The sequence below is a fragment of the Lissotriton helveticus genome, chromosome 1_1, assembly GCF_964261635.1.
Source record: "Lissotriton helveticus chromosome 1_1, aLisHel1.1, whole genome shotgun sequence".
NCBI classification, from domain to species: domain Eukaryota; kingdom Metazoa; phylum Chordata; class Amphibia; order Caudata; family Salamandridae; genus Lissotriton; species Lissotriton helveticus.
In genome coordinates, this window is record NC_136057.1 from 1,320,872,261 (window position 1) to 1,320,893,022 (window position 20,762).

At 49.8% G+C, this 20,762-nt stretch overlaps 1 protein-coding gene across 2 annotated transcripts in view; it reads right to left on the reverse strand.

The window, feature by feature from the left end:
- AKAP8 (A-kinase anchoring protein 8) overlaps window positions 1–20,762 on the reverse strand; it is a 925,614-nt gene that overhangs the window by 319,402 nt on the left and 585,450 nt on the right. For both annotated transcript variants that reach the window (XM_078681924.1, XM_078681933.1), the window contains exon 9: window positions 19,487–19,571. In XM_078681924.1, the coding sequence (XP_078538050.1) occupies window positions 19,487–19,571 (85 nt within the window). The remainder of the gene's footprint in view (window positions 1–19,486; window positions 19,572–20,762) is intronic.

Below are 20,762 nucleotides of genomic sequence, written 5' to 3' on the forward strand. Positions count from 1 at the left end.
GACGCCGCCCGACCTCCGGGGTGTGGGCTGAATGGCTGTGTAATGTTTCAAGTATGCTCTGTTGACAGTAACTGCCAGACGCCAATGTACCGAAATGATTGCCTGTATACCCCATAAATCTGCAATAAAAATATAGTTTACAAAAAATCAAATGCCTTGGCAGCGCCAAGAAACACCGCTACCACCCTCAAAGCCGGGTAAAATTTGATAGGGAACAGCACACAGCATGCAGAGATTGTCAGCAGTAGAGCGCCATGATATGAACCTCAATTGTTCGAGCAAGGCGAAGCCGTGTAACAGTGGTACTAGTCAGGCTGCTAAGATTTTTGGAAACCTTTATTATCATTTTATTAAGGATAGAGGTCTATATGAGCCTCATTCCTGCACAGGCTTTCTGGGATCAAGGGGTGTGGTAACCACCATCTTTCGCACTGTATGTGGGAGTTTGCCCTTCTGAAGGGCTTCATTATATAGGTCAAGGAGGCATAGTGGCCAGGATTTTGCCATAGTCTTTATAGAAATCTCCCAGCAATCCATCACTACCCGGCACCTTGTCATTTGTGAGATCCTTAATAGCGCAGATAATGGTCTATTGTAATCGGGCAGCAAAACAATTCTAGCTTTGCCGCCTCTACCCACGGCCGTTTGACCTGTTCTAAATATCTTGTGACCCCTTGTCATCTGCGCACTGTGCAGTGGTGTATAACGTGCGATAATACAATGTAAATGGCACAGATTGTCATCCCATTTCGGATAGAAATTGTCACCCTTGCTGATGATACCCAACTAGTGGTGGCCTTAGCCATCCAGAAAACACCTCGCCTTGCCTAGGCCCCTGCCTGGAAAGAATTGCCAAATGGATGGAATCTTCGTTTCTTAAATTGAATGGAGAAAAAAGCTGAGCTCATGCTTCTGGGTAACTCACCCACCTTTGATATCAGTTCAGCATGGCCAAGCTGTCTCGGCTCCCCGCCTATGCCCAAAAACCGAATCAAAAGTCTTGGTATATGGCTAGATCGGTCACTCACATTGATCATCAGGCGATGAAACTGGTCGCATCCTGTTATGGCATCCTACGGAGGCTCCATAAAGTCCTCTGCTTCTCCCCTTCTCAGCAAGGTGACTCATGGTCCAGCCTTGAACCTCTCCCGCCTCACTATGGAAATGCTCTGTATCTAGGAGCTCCAGGGGCGACCACAAACAAACTTCAAGTTATTCAGAACTGTGCAGAACGCTTGCTTCTTAAGATCCCCAACAGCCACTCCGCAAAGACAAGCCCTGAAAACCCTGCACTGGCTCCCGATTGTGGAAAGAATAAAATTCAAGTCCCTATGTACTGCTCACTAATCTTTCTTGAAGAAAGGCCCCCCATCCTTCGATCCATCATCTCCCCCTACCGTTCTAAAAGATGCCTCCGATCATCCAGTCTCTACCTAGCCTCAGTTCCCCAAATCAATTGGAGGAGAAGTGGTGGCCGGTCTTTCGATTTCACTTCTGCTAAGCTCTGGAACGCTCTCCCCCTCCATTTACGCTCAGACCCCAATCTCCTTTCCTTCCGTAAATCTCTGAAAATCTTGTTTTTCCAAAACCCCACCTACTAAGCTGGTGTGATCTGAACTGTATCTCTGCTAGCGCTGGGACGCCTTTGGGTAGCAATGAGCTCTATAAATATCCTTAACAATAACAATAAATTCCGCAAGAATATTTAATTCACAGGTTTTTCCTTGCCTCAGTTAGTCATTATTAGAGCTATATGATCTGCAACCCTTTGGGTTTCAGTAGTCTAACCAATGTGTGGACGGTCTCTCTCCCACCCTGTTCTGCTATGTAGCGGTGTATTTCCTTAGTATTTTAATTCTCTATCCGCCTCATCATGGAACTCATGTAGTATCAGCTGGATCTGCAGGTGTGTTTCAGTATTGGAATTTGCACTCTATTGGGTTTCAAGTTGTTTTTTTTCTTGTTTTTTTTTTTCAAAAACCTTTATTAACATACGTGCTCAAATACACAGCTTCATGCCTACAACCAAATCTGTCCGGCAGCAATTTTACTTTGAAGAAAAAGGGAGCATGAAAGTGCCATAGGCAATTACATAGTGATGCATTACTCTGTTGTCAACTCGTAACGGGCTGGCCGTACAACATTCTATCAACCATATCAGCAGGTTACAATAGGCCAGCTTCCTAGAATCATCGATGGGGGTGACATGTATACATTACTGTGGTAAGTAAACCAAATTTCCGGCATGAGACCTATACCTAATCTCAACCTAGAGGACATAACAGTATAATTCTATCTCCGCCACAGCAGCGGTGGAGATTTGTCTGTTCCGCCACCTATGTACATTCTTTGCAGACATATGAGGATATAGCAGGGGGCGTTACCACTGCGACAAGACGGTACCACACTGCATGTTGTGCCTTACCGATATCGTGTGTAATCTGTGGGAGGCAGCAGCCTAGTGCTCTCATGACTTCAATATAATATGCCTATCCCAGGAGCTGAGGGGGCTTCACAAACCCATCACTCAGTGCTGTCAATGCGATCCTCTCGGAATAGCCAATAGCCCACCGTGTGTCTTTTCCTTGAGAGTGTCCTATACCCATCTATTCTACTATGCCTGTGGGGGGTAGTCCTTCTGCTTCGCCAGGCCCCGTGTCTGTCAGCTCCCGGGCTGCTGTTTGTATAAAGTATGATTGAAGTGGACCCCATATATCTGCCGGTCTAGACGCCATGGGTTGCATTTCTGAGTATAAGCCATACTGTTCCTGACAGTGCACCATGTCCTGTATCCAGTCCTTAAATTTGGGAGACCGGCCCCTCCCCCATCTGCACGCCAGTCGTCTTTTTGCTAACAATAATACTACGTTGGCGTATTTTCTATTGTTCTTCGGGATTTGCGCTGTGTAACCCAGTAGAAGCACCAGTGGATCCATTTCCAACGTAACCCCTGTCATAAGTTCTAGGGCCCTGTGGACCTGTGACCAATATTCCTGAACTTGCGGACACCCCAACGCCAGATGGAGGAAGTCTGCACCCCCTTGCCCGCAGCGCTCGCAACAATCGGAATCCGCTAGCTTAAACCGAAATCTCCAAGCTGGGGTATAGTACATTCTGTGCAAAAACTTGTAGTGGATGATTTTAAAACGACAGCTGGACATGAGCATGCCCAACAGTTCACAGCAATATTCCCACTGATCATCTGTAAAATCCCTGCCTAGATCCTGTGACCACCGCTCTCTGGCCGTACCCACTACTATCGGTAAAGTGCTACGCAAACTCTTATATATATTGGACACTAGGTGTGTGCCGTCGGGGCTTTGTAGTACCACTGTAAGAGGAGCCACAATGGGAGGTTCATGTGGATTTTCAGGCAACAAGGCCTTCAGCCCTTCCCGCAGCCGTATGTAATAAAAAAGTTCCAGCGGGTTGGGGGTATGTTCCCCAAAAAACAGATCCCGAGAACGAAACGAGCCATCAGGGAATAGGTCGCCCCATGTGTGTATATTCAGCCGAAGGCACATATTGCGAAAGCCCGTCTCCTGAAATATCGCCATCCGAGGGTGGTATGACAGTGGCATACGGGGCGTATGCAATAGTGATACCTGCAACCATCGCCTATCCTCTGCCATGCATCTATGGAGCACGTCACAGTGTTGGACGGGATATCCAGCTCAGTTCTGGGGGCATAAACAATTCCATTTAGCGGTAGCGGATGGGCAATTCAATCTTCGGCAGCTATCTGCGGCATGAATCTAGTAGGTTTCACCCAGTGGTACATGTAGTGCGCTTGTGTGCTCAGATAATAGATTTCAAAATCCGGTATATCAAAGCCGCCCATATCGTAAGGTTGCGCCATCACCGTCCATTTAAGACGCGCTTGCCGACCCCCCCAAACCAGTCGGATAAGTTCAGACTTCAATGTATTAAAGAAAAAAGAACCTGGATAAAGCGGAATATTTAGAAAGAAATAAAGAAATCGGGGCAAGACGCCCATTTTGATAAGAGAGACTCTGGCTGCTATAGATAGCGGCAATTTTATCCACCGTGTCACCAGGTCCGATAATCTGGTAATAGCGGTGCCGTAGTTCAGTCGAATAGTCTCCTCCTTATCCCTTGAAATCTGTATTCCCAAGTCGCGCAAGTCTGCATGACACCACTCCAAGGGGTAGTCCAAGGGGAACTCAGACACAGCAGCCGTTAATGGGAATAGCTGAGACTTTCCCCAATTTATCGAGACGCCAGATAGCCCTCCAAAGGCCACGAATTCCCGTAAGAGTGCATTCAGATGTGCCTGAGGGTCCTTAACATAGAGTGTAACATCGTCTGCATACAATGATATAGAAAGTTGCCTATGAAGACAATTAAAGGCACTTCTCTTGTGCAACTGCCTAATGCGACATGCCAATGGTTCTATTGCTATGGCGAATAGCAAGGGGGATAATGGACAACCCTGACGAGTGCCTCTCGTAATCGCGAAGGCCTCAGTTAGACGACCATTCGCAAGTACTCTCGCCGTTGGAGCAGTATATAGCAGACGTATCCACTCCACAAATATTGGGGGGAAACCCATTTTATGTAATACCGTGAAGAGATATCTCCACTCCATGGAGTCAAACGCTTTAGACGCGTCAAGGAATACATCAGCTAGAGAAACCTCTGGGGCCACTGTCTGAATCAGTGAAAAGACCGTACGAAGGTTGTGAGAAGTCGACTCATGGGTACAAAACCCGACTGATCAGGCAGGATGATTTTAGTCATGAGTAAGGAAAGTCTCGTGGCTAAGACCTTGGCGAGGATTTTAGCATCACAATTGAGTAGCGATAGTGGGCGATAAGAGTCGCAGTGTGAGGAATCTTTGCCCGGCTTAAGTAGAGAAGTGATGACCACCTCCCTCATAGATCGAGGAAGTACGCCCACATCTAGCGAATCCTCAAAGACCTCTTTCAAAACCGGCGCCATGATGTCGATATAGCATTTATAAAATTCTGCCGGAAGCCCATCAAGGCCAGGTGCTTTACCATTACTCAGAGACATTATGGCAGCTCGGATTTCGTCCAGTTCAAACGGAGCTCTGAGGAACTGTCTGTGGACATCGCTCAGCCAGCACAACGCTAGATCGCCTAGGAAGCCCTCTAAATCGATGTCTGTTGAGACCTGAGAAGTATATAGGTGCAGGTAGTGCATCTGAAGTGTGGCCAATATACGATCAGTGTCCTTACACATCTCTCCCTCAGCGTTTTCAAGCTCTAAGATGATGTTATTGCCACGAGCAGTACGAATCGCTGCAGACAGTGCCCTGCCTGGCCTATCTCCTTCATTGTATATACGAGCTTTCCAGTATTTGTCCCTAAAGTGGACCTCTCGCTGCGCCTCTGACTCATATTCTGACAGCTTAGTTCTAAATTCCTGCTGTAGCCTGCCTGCATCCTCCTGCAACCTACCCCTCTCAAGTGCACGCAGCTCCCCTTCCAGCCTGTGTAATGTGCGCTGTATATCTCGCAGTACCCCAGCACTCTTGGCTATGCACCACCCCCGTACAGCAGGGTATGCTCAGACGTGAGTCCCTTGCTCACTTTGCCACTGGAGTCAAGCAAGCCCGGCTGAAGACGGCTGTAATGCCAGAAACCGGTCCTGGGAAGCTTGATTCCGGTCCAGGGAAGACATGGCTTGGCAGTTCGGGCTGGACTGTTCCCATGAGGCACAGGGTCAGACTGATTTGCATATGGCCATGTCTGAACTGGGGTGGCGGAGTGAGCTAAAGAACGGAGATGGATTAAACCCAGATCAGTTGACTGGGGGTGAGTGTTTGTATTGTCAACGCTCCGTCCATCACCACCTTTGGTTTTTCTTTGCATATGTCTCCAGCCATCTACAAGTCCCTCATCTTCCATTATGCCCCTTAAGACGGCCCTTGCCCTAGGGTGATAGTTCGACTGTCCATCTGTTCTATCCAACCTCGGGACCATGGCTACATTAAAATCCCCCGCACCAAACAACATGGCGTGAGCCTACATCTGACACAACCTGTTCCTCCTGAGGCAAAGTAGCCGGGAGTTTGTTTGCTCTTACTTTTTAAAAATTGGTGTCACTATTACTTGTGTATTTTAACAGCACGCCGCTCTTGGCACTTGGCAAATACTGCGGAGAAGTCACTCGCTGTACAGCCGATTGGAGCGCTGTCAGTGAGAATCACTTGCCCTCACATCTCTCGCCGCCATCGACCGCGAGACGCGAGGCCACGCCCACTCGAGGCCACGCCCCCCATCCCGCACTTAAAGCGCTGACCACGAGCGCTCTGAGGCAGAACCTGTTCCTCCTGAGGCAAAGTAGCCGGGAGTTTGTTTGCTCTTACTTTTTAAAAATTGGTGTCACTATTACTTGTGTATTTTAACAGCACGCCGCTCTTGGCACTTGACAAATACTGCGGAGAAGTCACTCGCTGTACAGCCGATTGGAGCGCTGTCAGTGAGAATCACTTGCCCTCACATCTCTCGCCGCCATCGACCGCGAGACGCGAGGCCACGCCCACTCGAGGCCACGCCCCCATCCCACACTTAAAGCGCTGACCACGAGCGCTCTGAGGCAGAACCTGTTCCTGCTGAGGCAAAGTAGCCGGGAGTTTGTTTGCTCTTACTTTTTAAAAATTGGTGTCACTATTACTTGTGTATTTTAACAGCACGCCGCTCTTGGCACTTGGCAAATACTGCGGAGAAGTCACTCGCTGTACAGCCGATTGGAGCGCTGTCAGTGAGAATCACTTGCCCTCACATCTCTCGCCGCCATCGACCGCGAGACGCGAGGCCACGCCCACTCGAGGCCACGCCCCCCATCCCGCACTTAAAGCGCTGACCACGAGCGCTCTGAGGCAGAACCTGTTCCTCCTGAGGCAAAGTAGCCGGGAGTTTGTTTGCTCTTACTTTTTAAAAATTGGTGTCACTATTACTTGTGTATTTTAACAGCACGCCGCTCTTGGCACTTGACAAATACTGCGGAGAAGTCACTCGCTGTACAGCCGATTGGAGCGCTGTCAGTGAGAATCACTTGCCCTCACATCTCTCGCCGCCATCGACCGCGAGACGCGAGGCCACGCCCACTCGAGGCCACGCCCCCCATCCCGCACTTAAAGCGCTGACCACGAGCGCTCTGAGGCAGAACCTGTTCCTCCTGAGGCAAAGTAGCCGGGAGTTTGTTTGCTCTTACTTTTTAAAAATTGGTGTCACTATTACTTGTGTATTTTAACAGCACGCCGCTCTTGGCACTTGGCAAATACTGCGGAGAAGTCACTCGCTGTACAGCCGATTGGAGCGCTGTCAGTGAGAATCACTTGCCCTCACATCTCTCGCCGCCATCGACCGCGAGACGCGAGGCCACGCCCACTCGAGGCCACGCCCCCCATCCCGCACTTAAAGCGCTGACCACGAGCGCTCTGAGGCAGAACCTGTTCCTCCTGAGGCAAAGTAGCCGGGAGTTTGTTTGCTCTTACTTTTTAAAAATTGGTGTCACTATTACTTGTGTATTTTAACAGCACGCCGCTCTTGGCACTTGACAAATACTGCGGAGAAGTCACTCGCTGTACAGCCGATTGGAGCGCTGTCAGTGAGAATCACTTGCCCTCACATCTCTCGCCGCCATCGACCGCGAGACGCGAGGCCACGCCCACTCGAGGCCACGCCCCCCATCCCGGTCTCCCCTTGATAGTATGTGCCTGCACCGTACGCGCAGCAGACGGGCGCAGCGGGCGCGCCGTCAGCGCGCCGAAGGCACGCCAAAGGCAAGCCCGTCTGGGCCCGTCCGGGCACAGCCGGCCCCGGGCCCAGACACTATGCCCAATTTGCAAAAACGTATATCGTACAGCCAGGATACGCTCCGAGCCTGGAACACAAAAAAACATCCACAGTGTGATTTCATCCTTAAAGATGACACCCCATTTACAGGATGCATCCGCTGTTACCCTTCAGAGGAATCGGAACGCAGCCAAACGTTGCGCCTTGGCCTGCTGAACTGCAGATCCCTGGTAAAACATGCCCATGAAATTAATCTTCTCGCCCAAAACCTCACGCTAGACGCTTTGTTTCTGACCGAAACATGGCTGACTTCCAACAGTAACTTCGACATGGTCATTGCAGCCCCACCCGGTTATCAAATCAGCTGCCTGAACAGACCAACCGGAAGAGGTGGCGGGCTAGCCATACTTCATAAAGATCATCTCAGTTGCAGGATCGAATGTGGCACGGTCAAAAACTGTGAAAACTGCCATTTCACCCTTCAGATCTCCCCAACTACCTCTCTATCGGGACTCATAGTTTACCGACCACCAGGCCCGCTAGGAGAATTCTCAAACTCCCTGATGGACCACATTCTATTAAAAACAATCTCAGCCCCCAACTTTCTCCTCCTAGGGGACCTTGACCTGCACTTCCTAGGCCCGGCGGACAACACTGCAGCTAACTTACTAGCAGACCTCATATCAGCCGACCTTCATCTCCTAAACTCTAAAGCCACTCATGAGAAAGGGCAGCTCTTAGACCCGATCTTCACCAATATCAGGAATCTCAAAACCCAAGACCCCATCCCCCTTCCATGGACCGACCATCTTCTGGTCCCTATGCAGTGGTCCCACCAGTCCATCCCTACCCTCAAACAGAAAACCAAGATACGATCCAGACGATGGCACAAGCTAATACCAGAGGAATGGGAAGCCAAGTTACAGGAATCGGCTGGCCCTCTCTCCTCCGATCCTAACACAGCTGACATAGAATTCAACAGCTGGCTCACTCACCACCTAAATGACCTCATTCCACTAACCAGTTCCCTCAAGCACGTCAAAAGGATCAATCCCGCCCCTTGGTACACACCCCCCCTTAATGCATTAAGGAAGGAATGCAAAAAGACTGAACGCATTTGGAGAAAAAACAAATTGACGACGGATAAAGTCGCCTACCTAACAGCTATGAAGGCTTACAAACAAGCCCTCCATAACGCGAAATGTATCTTCTACGAGGAAAAAATAAAGAATGCCTCTTGCTCCTCCAAGGAGACTTTCTCTATCCTCAAAGAGCTCCTTCATGTACCGGACCCCCCGCAGAAACCCATGGATCCCAAAGCAGCAGAAGAAAAATGCGTCAATCTGGCCACCTTTTTTGACGAAAAAATCAAAAAAATCCTGGCCTCCCTTCCTGTGGCCAACCTTGACACCACAGAGAAAGTCAATGACCCATCCCCTCTAGCTGATATCTCCCCCGGCAAACCCGATATGCCTTACCTAGCGGCATTCGGCCCAGTCACCGAACAGGAAGTGGCAGCCACCCTGGCATCTACCAAGAGTGGCGCCCCCAGTGACCCAGTCCCCATACGGTTCGTTAAAGACATCACCCGGACCATAACGCCCATTCTCACTACCCTCATTAACATCTCGTTCGCCCAAGGAGAAGTCCCGCTAAGCTGGAAGGAGGCAGTCGTAAAAGGGCTTCTCAAGAAACCATCGCTAGACCCAGCTGATCTATCCAATTACAGACCTATCTCGCTCCTCCCCTGGATAGGGAAGGTCGCAGAGAAGCTTGCAAATAAAAAGCTGTCACACTTTCTAGAAACAAATCATCTCCTAAAAAACTCACAGACAGGCTTTAGACCAGGTCAGGGCACTGACACCGCCCTCCTTGCAGCAGTTGAGAAGACCAGGGAAATCATCGACACAGGAGGATCAGTGGCAGTGGTCCTCCTAGACCTGAGTGCAGCCTTTGACACGGTCAGTCACCAGGTCCTAACCCAACGTCTAGACAACATCGGAGTGAAAGACAGCGCGCTGAAATGGCTCACGTCCTTTCTCTCCCGACGCTCCTTTCAAGTCTGGGAAGGTGAAAGTCGCTCCCCCTCCATCCCCCTCCGGTGTGGTGTACCACAGAGCTCATCACTAAGCCCCACGTTGTTTAACGTGTACATGGCCCCACTGGAGGAGCTGGTCGCACCATTTGGAGTCACCATCGTCAGCTATGCTGACGACACTCAGCTGGTGGTGACGCTCTCCCACCCCAAGCTAGAGCCTTCCAATCTCCATGACTGCCTCTCCAATATCCATCAATGGATGAGTGACTCAGCCCTAAAACTGAACGGATCAAAAACAGAGATCCTGCTCCTAGGACGCAAAGCAATGACCCTCCCCCCCAACATCTGGCCCGCTTGTATGGGTGACCCCCCTACCCCCAAGACGGAGGTTAAGAGTCTGGGAGTATGGCTGGAGACAGATCTCACCTTTAGAACACAGGCAAGAAAAACGGCCAGCATATGCTATGGCTTACTCAGATCATGTAGAAAGGTGCTCCCCCTATTACCATTCCAGTCCCGACTCCTGCTGATTCAAGGCCTAATTTTATCAAGGCTGGACTACAGCAACGCCATTTACCTCGGAGCACCGGAATCCACCCTCCAAACACTGCAAAAGTCCCAGAATGCCGCAGCCCGATTACTCACAAATACCCCAGCCACAACCTCAGCCAAACCCGCACTGAGGAAACTACACTGACTCCCTATTAGGGAAAGAGTAATTTTTAAAGCCCTCTGCCTGGCCCACAAAGTTTTGCACAACGCTGGCCCCCCAATCCTCAACAACTGGATCATACCCTACAGACCAGCGAGAGCCCTTCGTCTGAACATGGAAACCTTATCACAATCCCTAAGGTGAAGAAGGCCCGCGCAGGCGGTTGGCGCTTCTCAGTCAATACAGCAAAAAAATGGAACGCGCTTCCCCCGAATCTCAGAGCACAACCAAACCTCCTACGATTCAGGAAGTCCCTTAAAACCCTTCTCTTTCCCTGAATCGTCATCTTCCTCTCTCCTTAGGAGGTCTGGGTTCAGCGCTGGGATACCCACGGGTGACTACGCGCTCTATAAAAACCTAAAATAAATAAATAAAAATAAATACAATACCCCATAACATAGCAAAAAATTCAGGCGTATCCACATTAGGTGCATAGCAGTTAGCAAAGGTGACAGTGTCCCTGCCCAGTCGGCCCCACAAGACAACATATCTCCCTGCCTTATCTATACGTTGTTCCAGTAGTACAAAAGGAGTATTTCGGTGTATAAGAATCGCTGTACCTCTAGCATAAGATGAGTAATTCGAGAAAGCTCTGACTCCCGCTCATCTGTTACCTAAGCCTGGGCGGCCAGCTACGCTCCGTGCACGGAGTGCCGCCTCCTACGCATTTTGCGTAGCCGGCGTAGCCAGGCGGCACTACGCGCGCTCCGCAGACGGAGCGTAGCCGGCCGCCACCCGCCTCCCTCCCGCCCTCCCTAAATACATAAATAAATGTATAAAAAGCTTTTTAAAACACTTACCTTGTCTGCCGCGTCCCCGGGGCTCCCTCTCGCCGTCCCGCGATGCGCGCCGCCATTTCGGATCCTAATGCGCATGCGCGGGCGGCCGCGCATGCGCATTTCTCGTGAGGAATGCGCATGCGCGGCCGCCCGCGCATGCGCATTAGGATCCGATTCGGTGGCGGCGCGAACGGCGGGACGGCGAGAGGGAGCCCCGGGGACGCGGCAGACAAGGTAAGTGTTTTAAAAAGCTTTTTATACATTTATTTATGTATTTAGGGAGGGCGGGAGGGAGGCGGGCGGCGCGGAGTGGGGCTACGCGGAGTGCGCGGGTGGGCGTAGTTGTGCGCCCACTTCGCGTAGCTCCGCGGAGCCCCACTCCGCACACTACGCCCAGGGTTACGTTACCAAAGTTTGAGGTAGACTGAGGGGGGATATGCGTTTCTTGTAGCATGACCACCTGCACCTTATGTCTGTCCCAGTAAGCCAACATTTGTCTACATTTGCGAGCATCTTTTAGTCCACGTACATTCCACGATAGAAAAGTGCATTTGTTAACATCTACATCCCCCATTGACATTGCCCTGTATACTTCCTACAAGTATCCACTGTAAGTTTGGTCTGTTCACCCTGCAACAACAATACATTCCATACCGCATCGCCAATCCCAAATAGAAGCTGCATCCAGTATAATACTTTGCATCAAGAACCAGTATAGCACATTCCAATATAACACAAAAGAGCTCAAAGCACGCTCATATACATCATACTCATTCAACACCATCACCCTCCACATATTCTCCCAATGCCCACCCCCCTCCCACTGAAGCAACCCCAACCTGCCAGTGTCTCCACCCTCCCCATCCCTCCCCAAGCTTCCCAGAGGACCAGGGCAACAACACGCCCTAACAAATTGCAAACAAGAAGGGTATTTCCCGCTGGGTAGCATTCTAGGCGGCAACACTAAAACCCCTCACACGCGCCGGAGCCACATAGGGATATGTAGCCCGAACATCGATAAGAGGGGGTGCCCAGTGATCAGCAGTTTGGCATCTCCCGAGCTAAGACCCACCACATCCATGCAATAGGCAATAATGAAGAGGAACAAGCGACCTCCCGCCCACAGCATAGCATTAGCAGTCTTTGAAACGGTTCAGTACTCACGTACAGGTGCCTCGCACAGTAACAAGGTCTCAAACCCAGTACAGTTATTGTTCTTCCTCATCCATCCTCTCACGCGGTAGGTCAGGGACTTCCTCTCCATCCCCATCATGCTGTGCTGTACGTTTGTAGTGTTTGATGAAGTCCTCCACCTGTTGCGGTTTCGTGAAGAACTGCTGCCGCCCCCGATAGGTTACTCGCAGGCGAGCTGGATATAACAATGCGTAGTCCAGTTGCATAGTTCAGAGTTTGGCCTTAACCTCCAGAAACTTCCGGCGCTCCTCCTGTACCAGTGGGGTGAAGTCAGGATATATGGTGAAACTATTGCCATCAAATGAGAGTGAGTTGGTGCTCCGGGCCGCACGTAAGGCCGCATCTCTGTCTCTATAACTAAGCAGGCGGGCGATGATGGGTCTCGGGGTCATGCCTGACTTGGGTCGCTGGCCCAAGGACCTGTACGCTCTCTCTACAATAAATTGGGGCGAGAAGGCCTCAGATCCCACCGCCGCAAGCAATAACTTTTACACGTACTCCTCCATCTTGCCCACATTGGTCGTCTCCGGAATACCTACTAATGTATAATACGAATGTTATTGCGCCTACTTCTCGCCTCCAAATCCTCATTCTTGGCCGCTATAATCCGTAGCAGGTTATCCATTCTGGAGAGTTGCGACGTGTGTCGCGTAGTGGTATCCTCTGCATCCGAGATACGTTGCTACGCTTCCTTTAATCGATCCTCATGTGCATCCAATTTGTGAACCACCGCGTCCATGCGTGAAGACATTCTATCCACCTTGTCAGCTTTCGCGGAGAACTTCTTTGAGATCCGAGGAAGTGTCCGATGTGCCCCCAGAGTCTCCACTAGTGCCGGCCGGATGTTGTTGGTCCGGCCCGGCACGTGTCGACTTCCTGGCCGCCTCAAACGTGATCTTTGGTTGCTTTGCGTCCAGTCTCCCCATTCCTACCTCAGCCGAAGTCCGGTAGTTACCACCCAAAATCAATGGCGCACCGTGCCACCGGCTGTGACCTTTGTGATGCCAATACGCCAGGGAGCAGCCTTTATATCTTCAATAAGGGACAAACAAGGTGGATAATCGCTCGCTCCGCCGTATGAAACACCACTCTAGGTAGGAGTATACCACTCTAGGTAGGAGTATAGGCAGCGGTTGTGCAGCGTCAGGTCCTGCGTAGGTTCCTCAGGCTCTGCCCGGCGCTGTATGTGGCAGAGGACCGGATAATTCGGGGGAGTCCACCCCAGGCTGCCTAGTTCATGCGTATACACCCCCGAGCAATCCTCCTGTCTCGCTCCGCCCTGCAACCAACTCAGTCTTGCCACGCCATTCAAGGATAGTTGGAACCCAGGCCGCGATCCACATCCATGCATGTAGTACGTACCGCCAGCCTCCGCTTCCTCTGCAGGTCACTCCGCTTTGGCAAGATAGCGCAGTGTAGTTGTCCAGTACCGGTAGAGGCACAGTGAACGTCCTCTCGTGGGTTCTCAGATGCTTAGCCAGGCAATCGCCCTGCACCCCACCACCGTTCAGCGCGCAGGGGTAGATCACACAGCAGTTTTGGGGAGAGTTCAAAAGAATGCAAGCGTGTGAGCCCAATATTGCAGTGTATTTATCCCAGGTCACTGTGCAAATATTCCCTCACCACCTCCAGTAGCCGTGCCCTCGGTACCTCTCCGGCGTTGGTAGTAGCCGTCAGCCAGTCAGACCGTTACCTCCAGCTGTCCTCACGGAGCCCTCAGTCAAGTATCAGGGCCTGCAATCCAGGGCAGCCTGATCGGCGGTGAGCGTCACGTCGATCGCTTCTGTGAGTGTAGCGATTATGCCGGTAGCATAGGGGGGAGATTGCTGGCAGGATCGGAGCTCTCCTTCAGAAGCCCCCCGGTGAGTAACACGGGGATTCAGGTCCACAGCCTGTGCCCGCCAGCCCCGAGTGCGTCTCGCGCCAAATGCGGCCTCAGGTTTCCGGCGAAGCCGCGGCCTCGCCTGGGTCACTCAGCCGGTCTGCAGCAGCGCCTCCTCCAGTGGTCGATCGTGCTGGGAACTACGTCGCTCCTCACGGTCCCAGGCAGCAACCGATTCGGCTCAGATTCACAGGACGGTCGTCGGAGAGTATGCTGCACAGATGGGCCAAGGCTCAACTCAGGGAAACACCATTTAGAGGATAATTATTCGGATTTCGTACGCCGGGTGGTGGGAGCATCACGTGAAGGCCGCCATTCACCAGTGCGCCACCTAGCGCCCCTCGGGTTTCAAGTTGTTTCAATTTGTCTTCTGATCGAGTTAGGATGCCTCAAATAGATTTGTCGCGCCGCAAGTGACGTCCAAATTGCCTATGGAGACGCCACCTCAGCGCGCTGACCTCAGTTACATTTTACGACTTTCCATGTCAGTAGACAGAGCCATGAAGTGCACTGACGCTGGTGTGTCCAAACTAGGGCCCTGAAAGGGATAAACCCTGACCATAGAAATTCGGGGAGGATGAGTCAGTTGATAAGGGATCTTAGACTAGATATTGTCTCCACCAGATAATGAGTTCCCAAAGGTAAGTAACTTGTTCATCGGATAGAGACCTCAAGCTGCAGATTCCTTACCTTTGAATAGATATGCAAGCAATACTGTCCCCTGTGGTGGGCTGCGGACAAATTCTAAACTAAAAATGTCCTTCAGGACCGAACAGACGAAGTGCCCGTCCTGCAGAAATGACAGTCCAGGCAATAGTGTTTAGTAAACATGTGCAGGGATGCCCCCATTGCTGCTTGGCAGATGTTCAAGGCTGGAACTCCACATATTAACGCAGTGGTCACAGCTTTAGCCCTGGTGGAATGAACCCTTAAGCCCTTAGGGGAATGCTCCTTACCCAGTAGGTAGAAGATTTTAATAAAGAGTATGATCCAGCGTGAAATGGTCCGCTTCTATATCGCCTGACCATTCTTCGCTCCAACATAGCCCACGAAGAGGTAGTTGTCCACCCGGAACTCTTGTGTGCGGTTAAGGTAGAAAATCAACGCTCTTTTTGGGTCCAGACAGTGAAGTTACTCCTCTTCTTTTGGAGGATGTGGAGAAGCATAGAAAGTGGGCAAGGTGACGGATTGGCCGACATGGAATGGTGTTACCACTTTCGGCAGGAAAGAGGCCCTAGTGCGAAGCACCATTTTGTCTGGAAATAAAGACATGAATGCAGGCTTGGATGATAAAGCCTGCAGCTCAATCACCCTCCGGGCAGGTGTGATTGCCACTAGAAAGGCTGTCTTGATGGTGAGCAGCCAGAGGGGACAATTATGAAGAAGCTCGAAAGGAGCACACATTAAGAAAGTGAGAACCAAATTAAGGTCCCACTGAGGCATAATGAAAGGAGAGAGGGGGGGATTTACAAGACCTTGAAGACAACTATTCACAATAGGGGACATAAATAAAGAGGGTTGGTCAAGCAGCCGCAAAAAGGAAGACAGAGCATAGAGGTAACACTTTAGAGCACCCAGGGCAGAGTCCTGCTGGGAAAGGGTAAGGGTAAAGACAAAAAGAAGGACACCACACTTTTCTGTACAATATAATACAACTTTGTTCCACCATCAGGCGCATCATACCATTTTGGTGGAGGGATGCCTGGCTACCAGAATAACATTGTATATTTCAGAATGTTGAAAGCTATCAGCTGTCGCCACTCAACCTCCATGCAAGAAGGCATAGAGTAGACAGGTTTGGGTGGAGGATCCTCCCTTGCTCCTGCGCCAGAAGATCCTCCTATAGGGGTAGACAGGAGACCGCATGACAAGTAGGCAGCAGTCCGACCACCACGTTCCGATATGCCTGCCGTGCTGGCAGCTGGAAAGTGCTACGTATCACGGTGGCTTGTGCTGCGGCCAAGAAAAAGGGCTGCAGCACAAGCTGCTGTGGTACAGAGTAACTCCTGCATGTTCATGCACCATGTGCCATGCACCATGTTGTGCATGGCACACAGTGCATGGAAGTGAGTGGGGGCACTACATGTCCCTCAAGTGCCACTTTACAGTTGCCCTTGAAGGACAAGGGCCCTGTTTGTGGGCCCCCTTATCACTTTATGACAACTTTTTCAAGGAGGTCTTCCAGCCATGAAAAGGCTGTCGGAAAGGGATATTGTAATCCGGATGGCGGTGCCTGCCTCAGCACTGCTGCCATTCAGAGATACTACTCTAACCACCGCCCCATTGGGATCTCTGGTCCTGGTGGAGGTGGCGGTCTTCCCTACGACAGCTGTGGGTCCAACCACAGGAATTGTAATGCGGCAGTCGGACTATCATTGATGGCCTGCCGGTGGCGGTCTGACTGCCATTGTAATCAGGTCCTAAGAGCAGAAAAAACTAATTGCAGAAAATCATGGATCCTCATGAATTCCTGCTGTTTGTTTTATCTTTTCCTAGTTTCTAGCTGTGAAGTCTTAAAGGAACCTGTTGAAAGAAAGCAAGTCACTGATGTTGCACCAAAACTACGTAATGCTTGGACTGCAGATTTCACCCGAGCCATATGGCAGTAAAACAAACAGACTTGGCATGGTGGTGGCACCAGATGGTACACACATGCATTACCAGCAGACACTGTTGACTGAACTACAAGGAAAACAAACAATTTTCAGCTGAAAAAATAAAAAAACTGCTCCCTCATAGGTTCAGGGCTCCCAAAGAGATTATAAACCTATGGCGGTAACAAGATGTACTGATCATTATTGCCCTTTTTAAAAGGTGACTTGAAATCTCAAAACATTACTTGGAAGGTTGAGGAAACACATCTGTTGCTGAGGTACTTATTTCATCAGCAAAGTGCTGCAGAATGGAGTGCAGGAGCAATGAACTAAAATATCACTTTACGAAGAATTATGCTTGGGTGCTCATCCAAACGCAATGTTTCTAAAGACAAAAACTAATAAATAAGTATAAATTACCAGATTTAAGTTGTCAATATTAAATGTGTACAACACTCCAAGTACTAAGAACTGCAAGTGCTTCCAGTAAGAGACATTGTTGTAATATTCCTTTGGAGTGTTAAGTTGGTGTTACAAGTGTAGTGCTGTGGCTTAACACTGCGGGCCACTCTGGCACTGGCAGATCCCTGGCTTGAGAGCTTCGGACTGGGTTCAGGCGTGGGGGCACCTGCATGTACTTTGCAGGGGCCCCCCCTCAAGTTTTGTTACGCCACTGGTGCAGTGCACGACGACAGTTCTCTGTAAATACAGAATCAACTGCACTGAGGTTACAGAGCTATGAAAGTTTATTGGCACAACCGTTGCATTTGACTGCCTAATAAATATGTCTTATCTTATCTTAATAGAAATGTATAAAGCGCACGGTCACCTGGAGGTTTCATGGTGCTGATCAGGCAGATATCACATCAAAGGGAGGTTACCCAAGAATTTGCTCATACAGCCATGTTTTAAGCATTCTTCTGAACACAGAAGATTGTTACTCGTCCGGATTGCTAGTGGCAAGGAATTCCAGAATTTTGGGGCAAGGTAAGAGAACCTACACCCTCCCTGGCGTCTGAGCTTGAAGGTAGGGATAGACAAGAACTGGAGATGGGCGGACCGTAGATTGCGAAGACGTACATGCCTAACTATTCGGCAGCTGATAAATTTAGGGATACTGCCATGCAGGGTTTTGAAAACTATACACCCTGACTTGAAGGCGATACGTTGGGCAATAGGAAGCCAGTGAATTAACCCAGCGGCCTGGTTTTGTACCAGTTGGAAGTGCTTAAGTAGGCCCAAAGGAAGGCCGAGATAGATGGAATTGGAAAAGTCTAGGCGAGATAATACTAGGGCAATCACAACCTGTATCAGAGCAGAGTGGGCGAGCAAGTGGGCAATCTTCCTAATCCTGCGAGGCTGAAATAGGCAGGATGAAACAACTGCCCCCACTTGGCCTCTCAGAGAGAGGTCAACATTAATGATGACCCTGAGACATTTTACCGAGGAGGAGGGGGCGGGAGGGGGACCCAGCTCCACCGGCCAATAGTGAGGGCCCCAGGAAAGTTAGCTCTTCGAAGGCAAGATTAGTTCAGTCTTGCCCGGGTTGAGTTTCAGGTGGTTTAGGTCCATCCAGCTCTGAATGTGGAGCATAGTAGTTTGGAATTGAAGAATGGAGTCAGGAGAACTAACCAGGGTAAAGACCAGCTGGAGATAATCCGCATAGTTGAAAGTGGTAACCTTCATATTTTTTAAAGAGTGAATCAGAGGCCGGAGATACAAATTAAAGAGGAGTGGGGAAATGGACGAGCCCTGGGGGACTCCACATGAAGTCGCAAGTTTAGGAGCAGTGAAGGAGGCGAGATGAACAGCTTGGGTTCTACCCTCGAGGAAGGATTTGATCCAGCTGAAGGCAGCGCCTGAGATGCCGGCCTGTTTGACACAGTCCAGCAAAATATTGTGGTCGACCGTGTCAAAAGCGGCCGACAAATCTAACAACCCTAACACCCGGGCGTCACCTTTGTCGGCATTGGCTCTCATAGTATCCAACATAGCCAGAATTACAGCCTCAGTAGAATGGGCAGGCCTAAAGCCTGCCTGATGCGGCCCTAAGTATTCTGTCTGTTCTATGAAATTGGATAGGCTCTTGGCCACAAGAGCCTCTAAGATCTTAGCCAAGAAGGGGAGAAGAGAAATGGGCCGATAATTAGAGAGGTTCACAGGGTCAGTCCCCGTTTTTTTAAGTAGGGGGATAACTATAGCATTCTTAAAAGCAGAAGGGACCCTACCCTGCGCGAGTGACTCATTAACCCCTTCGACGCTCATGACGAGCCCAGCTCGTCATGGAGTTTCCATTGATTTCAATGGAAATTACATGGAAGCACTGCAAGTAGCTTAGCATCCAAGTGGTTAAGGAAGGATAACACACTGTGAGGAAGGTAGGTAGACTCAAACACACAAGTAAGCAGCCCTAGACAATTACAAACTGGGCAATGGGTGCAGTTGAAAACAGGCTATTAGAGTATTAGAGCAATATGCACAATATTCATGAGTTTTGCACCTGTCCATTGCGCGATCTCGCAATCTGTCCTTTTTGCGCAACTTCTCCTTTTTCTTCTTTTTTGATTCCTCATCATCCTCTTCTCCTAATAAAGACAATACAGATTATTATTTTTTTTCAATAACTCTTAACTTTGGCTACCCTTCTTAACTAATATCCAACAGCTATACAATTTCTAACAAAACGTAAGTGAAAATACAGCAGTATATGAGGCATTTAAAAGAGTAGAAGGTACAAAGAAAAAGATTTGATGCCTGTAACAGTAATTAAGCAGTACTGATTCACATGTTATGTATATCGTCCTATAAATGAATGGGATACAAGAGGCCATATGTGCAAAGGCATTTTGCATTTCGTAACGGTGTGAATTGCAATTTCGAGCCGTTAGGAAACGAAATATGCCCTTTCCGAATGTACGAAAGGCATTTGCGGTGGCAAAGAGTGAGATTCCTACCTAGTACAAATCTCCTTTTGGAAACCGCAAATAGGGATTACCTCATCTATAACGGTTTTCGTAATTCCAACTAGTTGCAAAATGACCATTTAGGAAATGCAATTATCATTGATTAGGATCAGGTGGTAACCAGGTGGTAGATGCATTAAGTTTTGTGTATGGGATTAATAATACGTTAAGAGCTGTGGGAGCAGTGTATGAGTGCAGGGAGAATGGCATGAGTGCTCTACGTGCAGGGTGAGTGATACATGAATGAAGGTAGAGAAGTGTCTGAGCGAAGGGTGAAGGTGCCTCAATGCAGTGTGACTGATGTATGTTCAGTGCAGAATGAGAATTGTGTGAGTGTACACAGTGAGAGTTGTTACCATGTACACAGTAAGAGGTGTGCGAATATAGGGTGTGTAGTATGAGTATAAGTGTGGGATGAGCAGTTTGAGTTCAGGTTGAGAGGTGTGGGTGGAGGGTGAGAGGAATGTGAGTGTAGGGTGAGAGGAATGTAATGATGTGTGAGTGCAGAGTCAGCACTGTGTGAGTGGTGGGTGAGCAGTATTTGACTGCCAGTTCAATGTCAGGGTGACTGTGAAGAGTAATTGGTGGGCGATTATGCAGGGTGAGTGGTGTCTGAGAGTAAGTGAAAGGTATGCAAGTGTTGTGCAAAGTTCCAAAATGAGGCAAAACCATGCTGTGTCCCAATATGCCGGAAACAGCTGCCTGGGCGCCAATCAGCTCACCCGGCTCCTGGTGAGGGATGGTTTGTTTGTTCTACCACACGTGCCATGTGAGCAGCGACCATCTGGCGGTCACGAAAACAAGCCTCTATCG